At 43.4% G+C, this 12,148-nt stretch overlaps 1 protein-coding gene and 1 long non-coding RNA gene across 17 annotated transcripts in view; one reads left to right on the top strand and one right to left on the bottom strand.

Annotated features, from left to right (window-relative positions):
• Positions 1–2,838: 2,838 nt before the first annotated feature.
• Positions 2,839–6,041, bottom strand: LOC134808890 (uncharacterized). The gene is made up of 3 exons (XR_010153020.1): positions 5,655–6,041; positions 4,716–4,894; positions 2,839–3,864 (listed from the first exon to the last, which is right to left on the bottom strand). It is a non-coding gene; the product is annotated as an uncharacterized LOC134808890 (long non-coding RNA).
• Positions 6,042–6,332: 291 nt separating this feature from the next.
• MSI2 (musashi RNA binding protein 2) overlaps positions 6,333–12,148 on the top strand; it is a 428,220-nt gene continuing 422,404 nt past the window's right edge. For 13 of the 16 annotated variants that reach the window (XR_010153021.1, XR_010153022.1, XR_010153023.1 and 10 more), the window contains exons 1-5: positions 6,341–6,657; positions 6,951–6,991; positions 7,316–7,397; positions 8,120–8,204; positions 11,998–12,039. Coding sequence is in view for 11 of the 16 variants with exons in the window: in XM_016932619.4 (XP_016788108.2) it covers positions 6,596–6,657; positions 6,951–6,991; positions 7,316–7,397; positions 8,120–8,204; positions 11,998–12,039 (312 nt within the window). In the remaining 5 variants the exon portion in view is untranslated. Of the gene's footprint in view, positions 6,658–6,950; positions 6,992–7,315; positions 7,398–8,119; positions 8,205–11,997; positions 12,040–12,148 lie in introns of all 16 variants that reach the window. The other 3 variants (XM_063799024.1, XM_063799025.1, XM_063799026.1) reach the window with 3 other exon arrangements.

The following is a 12,148-nucleotide window of genomic DNA, read 5'->3' on the forward strand; positions in this document are numbered from 1 at the left end:
AGCTTATTGGATAGTTCTAGGGCATTTGATTTACTTTAGATCACATGTACAGGTTAAAATTGTAATCACCGGAGGAGTAGAAATAGAACTTACAACTTCCGGCCAGACACAGTGGCTCACGCCTGTAATCCTAGCACTTTGGGAGGCCAAGGCAGGCGGATCAATTGAGGTCAGGAGTTCAAGACCAGCTGGCCAACATGGTGAAACCCCGTCTCTACTAAAAATACAAAAATTAGCTGGGTGTGGTGGCGGGTGCCTGTAATACCAGCTACTCGGAGGCTGAGTCAGGAGAATCGCTTGAACCCAAGAGGCAGAGGTTTTAGTGAGCTGATTGTACCACTGCACTCCAGCATGGCTGACAGAGTGAGACGCTGTCTCAAAAAAAAAAAAAAAGGCCTCAGCCTCCCAAAGTGCTGGGATTACAGGTGTGAGCCACCATGCCCGGCCAATAGCATCTCTGAGTACAAATTGGAACACCACTTTGGAAAACAGCTTAGTATTACCTTGTAAAATTTTACATTCACGTATGTTACGACCCAGCAATTACTCCAAAGAGAAATTCTGATCTATGTGCATCAGAAGGTAAGAATATTCATAATAACACTGTTTATAATAGCCAAAAAAAAAAAAATTCCTGAAAGCAACCCAAAGGCTTGTTTGTGAGAGAATAGAGAAACTAAACTGTGGCACAGTCACATAATGGAATATTATACAACTGGGAGAAAGAATGAACTACAACCTGATACAAAAATCTAATTTTTCCCCCCACCCCCCCCAGGGCCCTGGCTAGAGGATCTAATTGATTCTTAATAATTTCATATTGAGTAAATTATCAAGCCTCAGAAATTTTTCATAAAGTTTCAAAACAAAAAGTAAAACAAAACAAATATTAGTCGTTGATATGCATGATAAAACTTTTTAAAAAGCGAAAAATCTTAACAAATACAAGATTCAGACTGGTGGTTACTTTAGAGGAACAAAATAGGGAGGAACACAGAAGCAGATGTTACATAAGTCAAGTCATTGTTTCTGTTATAGTTCTCTGGTTGAATAGCAGGTTTACAGGTATTCATGATATCAGCAAATAAAATAAAATAGGGCCATGAGTATACACAATGATGATAGTGTGTTATACTAGAGATTGTGACTAATATATTTTTGTGCCCCTAAATTGTGATATTTTGTGATCTTTAAAAATATCAGCAATCACAATAAATGTAAATGGACTAAACTTACTAGTTAGCACAATAATGAACCAGAGCTAGCTATATGCTATTTACAGGAGACTGAACAAAAAATTTGGGACATGGAAAGGTTCAAAGTAAAAGGAAAGAGGGAAAGAGAAAGATCTATCAGTCAAGGGCTAATTAAAAGAGTAGTTACATTTATTACAGACAAAGTAGACTTTAAAGCAAAAGGCATTAGGGATAAGTATCTTCTGTGCCAATATTAAAGGAATAATTCGCTAGGAAAATAGCAAATCTAAGCTCATATGCACTGAATAACAAGGCCTTAAAATACACAAAGCAAAAAGTATGAGAAGCAGAAAATGTATAGTTACAGTGGGAAATTTTAACAGTTCTTTTTGATGCACCTGACAACATACTTTTAAAATACAGCAAAATTTGAGAGAATTACAGGAGAAACTGGCAAATCTAGTCATATAGAAATTTTAATGTACTTCTATAAAAAGCAACAGGTCAAGCTGACAAAATATTAGTAAGGCTACAGGAAATCTAGACAATATAATTAATAAGTCTGATCTAATAGACCCATATAAAATGCTATACTTAAAAATTAAGGCATATACATTCTTTTCAAATCTACGTGAAATATTTATAAAAATTGACTGCACCAAAGCAAGTTTCAATAAATAACAAAGAATCTGCTTCATATAGATCACATTCTTTGACCTTAATTCAGTTAAGTTAGACGTTAGTAACTAAAGAATAACCTCAAATACCCCTCAAATACACCTGTATTAATTCACTAGTCAAACAAGAAATCGTATCCGAAATCTAATTTTTTTTTTTTTTTAAACAGGATCTCGCTCTGTCACCCAGGCTGGAGTAGTGACATGATCATGGCTCACTACAGTCTCAACTTCCCAGGCTCAAGTGATCCTCCCACCTCAGCCTCCTGAGTAGCTGGGCCTATAGGTGCATGTTAGCACACCTGGCTAGTTTCTAGAAAAGTTTTCTTTTGCAGAGATGGGGCCTCACTATGTTGCCCAGGCTGGTCTCAAACTCCTGGGCTCAAGTGATCCTCCCACCTTGGCCTCCCAAAGTGCTGGGATTACAGGCATGAGCCATTGTGTCCAGCCTAAAATCTAAACTTTTTTTACCTCATTGGTGATAAAAAAGTCTATATATCTTGTGGAATATAGCTTGAGTGGTACTTAAAGTGAAATCTGTAGTCTTAAATGTTAAAATCAGAAAACAGATGGCTAAAAATTAATTACCTAAGGCAACAATTCAAAAAAAAAAAAAAGAGCAACAGAATAAATCCAAAAAGAGCAGAAGCAGAAGGGAATACTATATGATATATATTAATATTACATTACGTATTATATTCTCACAAACTATATAATAGTATATATTTTCCATTGTGCCATATATAACAATATAATATATAATAATATATAAGAACAAAACTTACTGGAACAGAAAAAGAAACAATATTGAAACTAAAGTCTGGTTCTTTGGAAACACTAATAGAAAGTAGAAAGAAAACACTAGTAAAAAAAAAAAAGATCTCTGGCACAGCTGATCCAGATAAGAAAAAATACATATAAAATGATATTTAGAATGAAAAAAAAAACATTATGGATAGATACAGCAGAGATTAAAATACATTAAGAGATAACTATGAACAGCATTTTGTCAACACATTTGAAAACCTAGATGGTATGGATAATTTCCTTGAAAAACATAGTGTATAAAAATAGATTCAAGAAGAAAACAGAAAACCTGAAGAGATCTACAAGCATTAAAGAAATGGAATCAGTAGTTAAAAATCAACCCACGAAATGTCTATCCCAGACCCAGACAATTTACCTGCAAAACTACCAAACATTCAAGGAACACATAATTCCAATCTTACACACACTGTTCCAGAAAATGAAAAAAGAAGGAACATTTACCGGTTCATTTTATGAGACCAGTATAACCAGACAAAGGCAGTAAGAAAAGGGAAAACTGCAGCCAATTTGACTTATGAACATGAATACAAAAAGAATCCTAGAATGAAATTAAATGTTGGCCATCATTCATTCATTCATCCACTCACTCATTCAGTCAATCGTTATTTATTGAGCGTCAACCGTGCGCCAGCAGGCACTGTGCTAGTACATGGAGAGCAGAAAGGGACGGGAGCTTCTGGCTTAGAGGAGATGGGCAATAAAGCAAATGATCATACAGGGTAAGGTACACAGAGGACGTTCTGGTAAGGTAACTGCATATCAAAGGGCATTCGACCCTGTCAGAGAGGTCTGGGAAAGATTTCCAGGCACGTAAGTGGAGTAAGGGTGGATGTGGGAAGACTGTTTTGTAAGCTGTTGCAGGGCCTCAGGTGGGAGATCTGGGATGCAGCAGCAAGAAAGATGGATTTGAACTTGGGCTTCCTTTAGAAAGGCTAAGTGGAGATGTTGAATAGGAAATTGACCAGAGCCTGGAGCTCTTCAGGAAGGGTGGGGCTGGAGATTTCAATTTGAGTGGCATCAACGTGTGTTTAAACCCATCCTGGAAGATTGAGTTTGAAGAAGGAAGTGTCCAACATTGTCTTGGGCTGTTGAGACTTTCAGAGGGTTGAGGACTGACATTGTGCTGCTTGAATTCTCCTGATGCAGGGGCTACATTGAGTGAGCTGGAGAAAAAAAATGCATAAAATAATAAAATAATAATAATAATAATAATAATAATAATAATAAGCTATTACAAATAATGTAGAGCAAAGGGGCAGCAAGAGGGAATTTTTTTGGACAATGAAACTGTTCTGCATCTTGATTATGGTAGTGGTTACATGACTCTATACATATGTCAAAACTCATAGGATTACAGACCAAAAAGAGTAAATGTTACCGTATATAAATTAAAAATAAATGAGTAAAAACAATGTAGTAATGGAGACTTAAAATCCAGTTCTTTCTAAGCCCTGACTTTGTAACCGCAGCTCTAGCCCCTCTCTGGATTTTAAATCAGTTCTATAAGTGTCAGCTTGTGGAGGTCTATACCAGACAGGAAGGGCCCCCAACTCTCGCCTTGTGAGGGACAGAATAAACACGCAGGCAGCAGAGGCCACACGGCATTGGACTGATGGTCAGAGGGTGGGGGTGGGGTGCAACCTGGTGAGTTTGGCACCTCTGAGACGCTGATGTATAATGAGGGGATTAGATTAGGAAAGGCCTTTCTACCTAGGATGGCCTGTGGTTCTACTGTAAAAATCCCAAACACAATACAATTAGCTCTGTTGTCTGCATTTTGTTTAGAATAATCAATCATAATAAACAATCATTGTAACAACTGGCTGTTCAACACATGAGACCCCAGATGATTTGGGAAGGAGCTTGGAGTGACAGGAAATGTTTGGGTTTGTGGTTTGAAGCCTTAGAGCACCTTCTCAATATGATTATATTGAGTAGTGATTGATAATAAACACGACTCAGGTTTACAGTGAAAAAGGAACTTTTACAACATTGGTTCACTTCAGCCTCTCACCTTCACCACATCAATCCTGTCAAGGAGGAATTACTGCAATTTAGGGAACAGGGAGACTGAGGGTCTGGTCACTCAAGGCTATGGCTGGTGTTGAGATTTTCCCAATATTCCATTTTTCCAAAGCCCACAGTGGATTTGGTTCAGTTTTGGTGTTGAGTGTATTCCTGTGTCTCCTAATCCTATGAAAATTAATGGAAAAGTGTTAATTGGGCATCAATTCATGCTTAACATTAATCTCAGTATTTGATGAACCACAACTTTATGTTGCCCCTCATGCCGTATTAACTCAGTTTATTGCAACAATTTAAAACGATACAGATTTAAAACAATATGGGTAATTGTATCCGTATTGTTTCAAATGCCCCATAAATTGAAACCAGCCCGAATTTGGGCAGTCTGGAATCTGCCGGAGAAACTTTCATGCGATGCCTTTGGAAGGCTACAGACATCGTCTTTTTGGAGTTTTCAGTGCATGAAGGTATGCAACCGCATTTATTAAGCACCTACTGTATGCCAGAACCCATGCTGCACAATACTACTGCTGCTAAGGTGGGAGTGATTCTGAAGCCTTCTGCCACCCTGGCTACCTCTGCAGGTCGTGAGGGGTCTTGGGCTATTTCAGTATCATGCACTTTACTATCCTGGCATACAAAGGCTGGGTGAGAAATAAAATATATAACGAACGGATTACACAGGGGTTTCCTGAAATAACCACCCTTCCCATCCATCCCAGAGACACCCCAAAAGTACTTCTCGTTATATACAAACATTTGCTTTGAACCTCAATCATGTGACCTTGACTCCTATAACCTATCTTATTACATTTTTAAAACACTGTATGATTAACGCGGAAACCCTTTCTTCGGCACTTTCTCGCCACTGGAATCGCGTCAGTTTCTCAAAGTTCCAAAATAACCTTTCCCGGGCACGGATTGGTACCTCTACTGGGGAAGGGCGGGGAACCGCGCAAGACGTGCCGGTGTGGAGCGAGAGCCAGAGAGAACTTCCAGCGCAAAAGGAAAATAAAACTTGTGGCTGGTGTTTGTGCAGGAGGGTCTCCGCCATCCGGAAGCCCCCCGATCCTGGGGCGTCTCGGGGGCCGCCAAAGGAGCGCCAGGGTGTGGGTTTGCTCCCGACGTCCTTGACCTAAATTTCTGAGCGGTGGCTGGAAACAGGGCACAGCGGAGGGCGGGCGGCTGGTGCCATCCCCGGATCTCGGCGGCAGGGGCCGGCAAACTTGAACGGAGAGGGCGAACTAGAGAGGGTGGGGGGCGTCTTCTCCCAGGTCCGGGTGAGGAGCCGCAGCAAGCTCCCCGCGCCTCCCCTCCCCCGATCCACCCGCCCCCCGCAGCCCATGTGATCCAGGGAAGTCGGGGTGCGCTCCCCCTCGCCCTGCGCCCTGCCGGCCGGGAGGCGGGGTCCCCTCCGCCCGCGGGGTTCGCGCGCCACCCTTGTGGGTCCGGCCGTGGGGGGCCGAGTGTGCGCGCGCGGGCAGGCGGGGGCCGCACGGGGGTGCGTGACGTCACCGGCATTGGTTACACGACGTTCTAGAACTCCGCCCCACGTGCGCCGGGGAGGAGGGGGAGGAGGAGGAGGAGATGGGGGTGGGGAGGAGGAGGGGGAGAGGTGGGGATGGGCCGGGGGGGCGGGGACGGGGGGTGTGCGAGGCAGCGGGGCTGAGCTAAGCCGAGCCCACGTGTGACGGCTCTCGCCGCTGCCCCGGCTCCGCCGCTCGCAGAGAGATTCGGAGGAGCCCGGGCGGGGGGGAGGAGGAGGGGGAGGAGGGAGCGGAGATCTCGGGGCTCGGAGCCGGCCGCCGCTCCGCTCCGATCGCTGTGGGGCTCGGTTTTTTGGGGGTGGGGGGGCGGGGGGGCTCAGATATGGAGGCAAATGGGAGCCAAGGCACCTCGGGCAGCGCCAACGACTCCCAGCACGACCCCGGGTAAGTTTCCAGCCGCTGCCCACCGCGCCGCCTTGGGCTCGCTCTCCTTGCAGCGGCGGGGACGGCGGTGCGCGGAGCCGGGCATCTCCCGCGCCCCCCCGCCTCTCCCGCGCGCCCCCCCCGTGGAAGTTACACACCTTTGGATTGCATTTCGCCGTCACCTTCTCCCCCACCCCACCTCCCGGCTCTCGCTCGCTCGCTCCCCCCCGCTTTCCTTTTAGCTTTTGTAAGTTACACGTCAAAATGGCCGATCTGACATCGGTGCTCACTTCTGTTATGTTTTCTCCCTCTAGTAAAATGTTTATCGGTGGACTGAGCTGGCAGACCTCACCAGGTAAGGGAGGGAGGGGGGGACGCCTGGGTCCCCCCCTTCTTGGCTTCTTTATTGCTCTTTGTTATCCCGGTGTAGGAGCCCCCCCCCCGCCATTGGCTCCCCACTTCTCCTGTGCAAGGTTATTTTTTTTAAATAGCAAATCCTTTCTGAGCCCTCTATGCGACCTCTGTTGCCGAATTTCCCCCGCGTGTGCAAAAAATGCAAAAACAAAACAGAATAACAACAGAAAACTACTTTTGGATTTTGTCCTTGATCAAAATTTGCATTGCTTTTTTTTCCCCACACCTTCTCTCCCCCCCCATCTCTCTCTTTCTCTCTCTACAGATAGCCTTAGAGACTATTTTAGCAAATTTGGAGAAATTAGAGAATGTATGGTCATGAGAGATCCCACTACGAAACGCTCCAGGTAAACCATTCCCTTCTGGATTTTGTCTTTATTTTAGAACAAAGTTTAAGTTTTATTTTTGGAGGTGTCTTCGGAAGTAGCTAAGCGGATTAGAATGGGGCTCAGGCGCGTGGCTGATCTCGAACGGCGCTCTATACCACCCCCACCGCCCCCTAGTAACCCCAGAGGTTATTGTTAATTGGAGCTGAACTCTGGATACAGAGATACCCATCTCTCTGCTTTAAGTCATTTTCCCGTCGCTTCTTTTTCTCTGTTTAAAATGACATTCAGCTTCATTTACTTTCGCATAGTTTTTTTTTTTTCTTTTGATCTTAATGTGTGTTTCCCCCACACTCCCAGCTCCCCAAACTCTTAAGATCCCTCTTGGAAAGATGGTGGTAAATCTCTTCTGAGTGCCGGGCTTTCTTCGGAATAAAACAAAGCGTTAAGAAAGGGAAGGGGAGGAGGAGAGGAAACTGAGGTGGCCAAAGAGTGGAGGCACCAGCATTTTCCAAGTTACCTCCACCCTCCCTGCCCCCGTTCCACTTCCCCCGTTAACCTTGATGTTTTTTCTTGCGAGGTGGAGGGCTGTAGGCAGGAGGGGAATTGGAGGAGGGGAGTGGGAGGTGAGGGTGCGTGGGGGACAACTTTTGCTCCTCATTCAGCCTTAGGTCTCACTCCTGGTTGCTTTCAATGGTGTCACATTTTCTTGTTTGTTTTTCTCCCTCTTTGTCTCCTTTCAGAGGCTTCGGTTTCGTCACGTTCGCAGACCCAGCAAGTGTAGATAAAGTATTAGGTCAGCCCCACCATGAGTTAGATTCCAAGACGGTAGGTTGCTTTTTGTTGTTGTTGTTCGCCCCTTTTCAGGAACGATCTGGGCATTGACAGCCCCATTTAAAGGGACAGTGCCTTCTTTTGCTTCTGTGCTAGAACTGGGTAGTTTTAAACTGAGCTAGCGAGTTGGCTCAAAAGTTTGCTGCTGTGGCTGGCTTTGGGGTTTTCTTTTTAGAGCCTGTCCCATTGCAGCTTCAGAGGCTGCCAAGGTTAGGCCTGGGGAGGAGAGGGTTCGGCTCCTGGAGAGTCTGCCTTCCCGGCCTGGGGACTGTGCAGAGAAACTCCACCAGAGAGCAAATGCAACTTTTCTTTGTCAGCCAAGCACAGCACGCGTTACCAACTGTGGCTGTGGGGATCAGCTTTGAGAAGGCACAGCCTGCTTTGTGGCCAAGGGGGACAGCAGTGGGAAGGAGGGGAGAGGGCACTAATTACAGGTCCAGGCAACAGGTTTCTCTTGGGGCACTTGGGATTTGGAATGTGGTTTGGGAAGGGAAGGGGACGCTGGCGGAGCTGAGCTGGGCATCCACTGGGGTGACTCCAGATGGCGTGAAATCTAAGGCTGATAAGGCCTGGGGGTTTCAAAGTGATTTTTTTTTCCTTCCTTTTCTTTCTCAGATCCTTTCATTTGAGTATGGGTACTTTTATACATCACAAGTTTTAAAAATCCAGAGTAGAAGGGGGAAAAGTCTCCAGGCAGAGGTCAGAAGGGGAAGGGAAGAAAGAGTGTCTGTATATAACAATACATTTAATGGGAGGGGGAGTGTGCAGTGTTTTATTTAGCCCCTGTGTGGGCTTCCTGCCTCTCCTCCCTTCCCTTTATGTCTACCAGAGTTTCCCCACGGTTTTTATTAATATATATCTGCCCCAAACAGAGGCCTTAAGATGACATTGGGCTGTAGTGCTGGGTTGCATGGAACTTCACTCCTCTGTGATGGGGTAGTGGGACAAGGCCAGAAATGGGGCTCTACTTCCATCCGCCTCTTATGAAAGTGAGCAAGACATTCCCTACCTCTGGGTCTCAATTTCCTCTTCTGTAAAATAAGTGGACCGAGGTGATCTTTCAAGCCCCTTTTGGCTTTAACATTGAATGGAAGAGAAGGAAAGAAAATAAAGAAACCTGGCAACCTTCGGTGCACTTGAATTGATTTTGCAAATTCACCCTCTTTCTCTGATCAAAGAGATCAGGAGTGCGTGCCTTCTCCTAAGAAAGAAACCCACCTACACTCTTAGTTGCTTTATTAATTGTCCTGGACTTGTCATAGCTTGCATGCAGCCCAGCCTTTTGTACTTTTAGATAATTTAATTTCAGAAATCATTTGTAGGATGATAACAGATGTCTGAAAAATTTTTCTCTCCTTGATTTCGTGGCTAGCCATTTCAAAAAGCTAGTGAAATTAAAGAGGAAAATCTTTTCAAGGCAAATTTGGGAATTTATCATCCACCTCCTCTTGCTACCTGGGTGGGAGAAACAGTATTTGGTTTCTGTGGTGGCTGGTGGGTCATATTCCTCTGTATCAGGTGCAAAGCCTGCAGTTTCCCTCTCTGATTGTTTATAGACATGTTTTGGTCACTATTATTTAGTGTAACCTAGCTTTTGACTTTGTTTCAACGTTCAGTGCAGGAGGCAGAAGCGGTTGGTTTATTGACATGGAAACGAGGATCTTGTTTACTGTTACCTTAAAAGCTTTGTTTAGGTAACGGCCATTCACATCCAAAATAGTACCCTAGTCTTTTCCTAGAGGACTTGTAGATACAGTAAGTAGAGCTGTACCTAACTAACTAATGTTTTAATTTTTGGTAGTTTTCTTTTTTGTTTGTTTTTTAAAAAATAGTTGACAGGGATGTGCAAAAGGTTGGGATTTGCCATGCTTAACTTGACCCTTCCTCTCCTTCAGAGATCTCAGCGTGTAAACTTTGCACACTGAGGAACTTCGATCATGATATAATGCTCTGATACGGCCACACACCATCCAGGAGTTCTGAATTGGCTTTTTCGTTTTGTGATTTAAATTTTCTTTAGTACTTCACTTTCTTCATTGCACCTTACTTCTTCCAGCTCCTGGCACCTCCCTCAACATACCCCACACCTGTTACCCCATAAACAAGGTGATTTCTGATTGCAATTGTGTGCCGGCCAACTAAAAAAAACACCCTCTGGGGAGTATTTATAAAAAGACACCTCTGTCTTACGTACGTCAACAGAATGGAAAATCCACACCTGTTGTATTTCTCTTGTAGACAAGCGCTAGTCAGTGCTGGACACACCTGTAGATGCAGTAATGTTAATCTTTATGAAAGGGTAGTTTTCTAGATCAGAGATTTTTGTCTATTTTAGTTTTTGAAAAGTAATCTCTCATTTCTCAGGTGATGTTTAAAGGTAGGGAATGCAATGCAGACTTTTATTAGGTCTTTAAGCCCCCGTAATAACAGCAGGAAATCCTCATATGTCTTTCTGGCTGGGACCCTAGGTGATGTAAGTCAGGGAACAAATGAACTATCCTCCGTGCTTCCCACTCCCCACCCCCACCTCCCTACTTTCCTCCACAGCATTACTCTTTTTCCCCCCCTCCCTCTCATGGCAGAAGTGAAAACAAAGCTCAGATTTACTTTTTAAAAGGAAAACATTTTAATATGAAAGCCAAAGCCTGGAAATAAATAACTGGTAGCATGTTTATACTATCTGTGTTACATTTTTACCCAAAGATTTGTGACATTTAGAAATTGAATGAAAACCGACAACGGGAATATTTTCACATTTCTTTCCTCCTCTTTTTATCTGTGCAGTCACTTTTTTCCTCCCTCACATCAGCCTGTTAGATTCACATACTTCCGGGAGAACTGTTCTGAGTTGTACAGCTAGACCCTGATTGAGCATCATGCGTTTTGCAAGTGTCTGATTTGGACTGGAGGATGTTTTTCCACTCGGATTGAGGTTGGGGTAGGGGAATTCCCTACTTGTTGCACTAGATTCTGACTACTTCTTTTATTCAGTAACTTTTTTTTTTTTTGGTGCCCTCCCCATGATGGGATTTCTTTTCTAATTTGGGTTTAGGTTGCTTATAGATTTTTACTCCCTGTTGTTTTTAAAATCCAGGTGGATTTAGCTCACATGCTTCATTTTCTTTACTTAAAAAAATTATTTTTTATCTTTTGAGGTATAACTACAGAACAGATGATCTTTTTGGTTAATCCTGGTTAACTTTACTTTTGCTAAAATGAATTAATTAACTCAAGCAGAGCACTGTGTTGGATGTCTATGGGGAGTTTTTGGATGTTGTTGATTTTAAAAATTTTTGGAATCTCCTTTCCCTCCTGTGTTGTTTAGTTATCATCAGGGAGAAGAAATACCATCCAATTACCTACTACTAGAGAATACTTACATTTAATTTTCAGGTTATGATTTTTTTCCCAATGATAATGATGCTCCCATCTTTTCTCCCAGCCACGCATAGCAAATTAGATGTAGATACCATTTAATATTCAGTGTCTGGAAGAAGAAGCCCTTGCCTAAATAAGAATTACATGAGATCTGGTTTAGTAAGAGCATCACACACTGAAATGCATGGTGGGTCATTTCAGAAAGGCTAGCTAGCTATGTTAGTTACCTGATCTGTTGGAGGGATGGTTAAAGTTGAGATCAAAGTTTAAGAAACTTTTGAGTTGCCTGAGAAGTTACTAAAAGCTGGATTATAAGCCTGAGAAATGAGTGATTAATAATTAGGTGATTAATCATATTTTTTCCTTAAAGTACTTTATTGACTCCTGCTTTTCTATTTTTTTTCCCCAGATTGACCCCAAAGTTGCATTTCCTCGTCGAGCGCAACCCAAGGTAAGTAGGAGAATAAACAGTAGGATTTTAGCACTCAGAGATGATTGCCAAGAATTTCAAATTTCAAACAGCATTGGCCATGAACTGTTGAAGCCTGGTATTCACTGTT

This window comes from Pan troglodytes, chromosome 19 (assembly GCF_028858775.2).
Source record: "Pan troglodytes isolate AG18354 chromosome 19, NHGRI_mPanTro3-v2.0_pri, whole genome shotgun sequence".
Lineage (NCBI taxonomy): Eukaryota > Metazoa > Chordata > Mammalia > Primates > Hominidae > Pan > Pan troglodytes.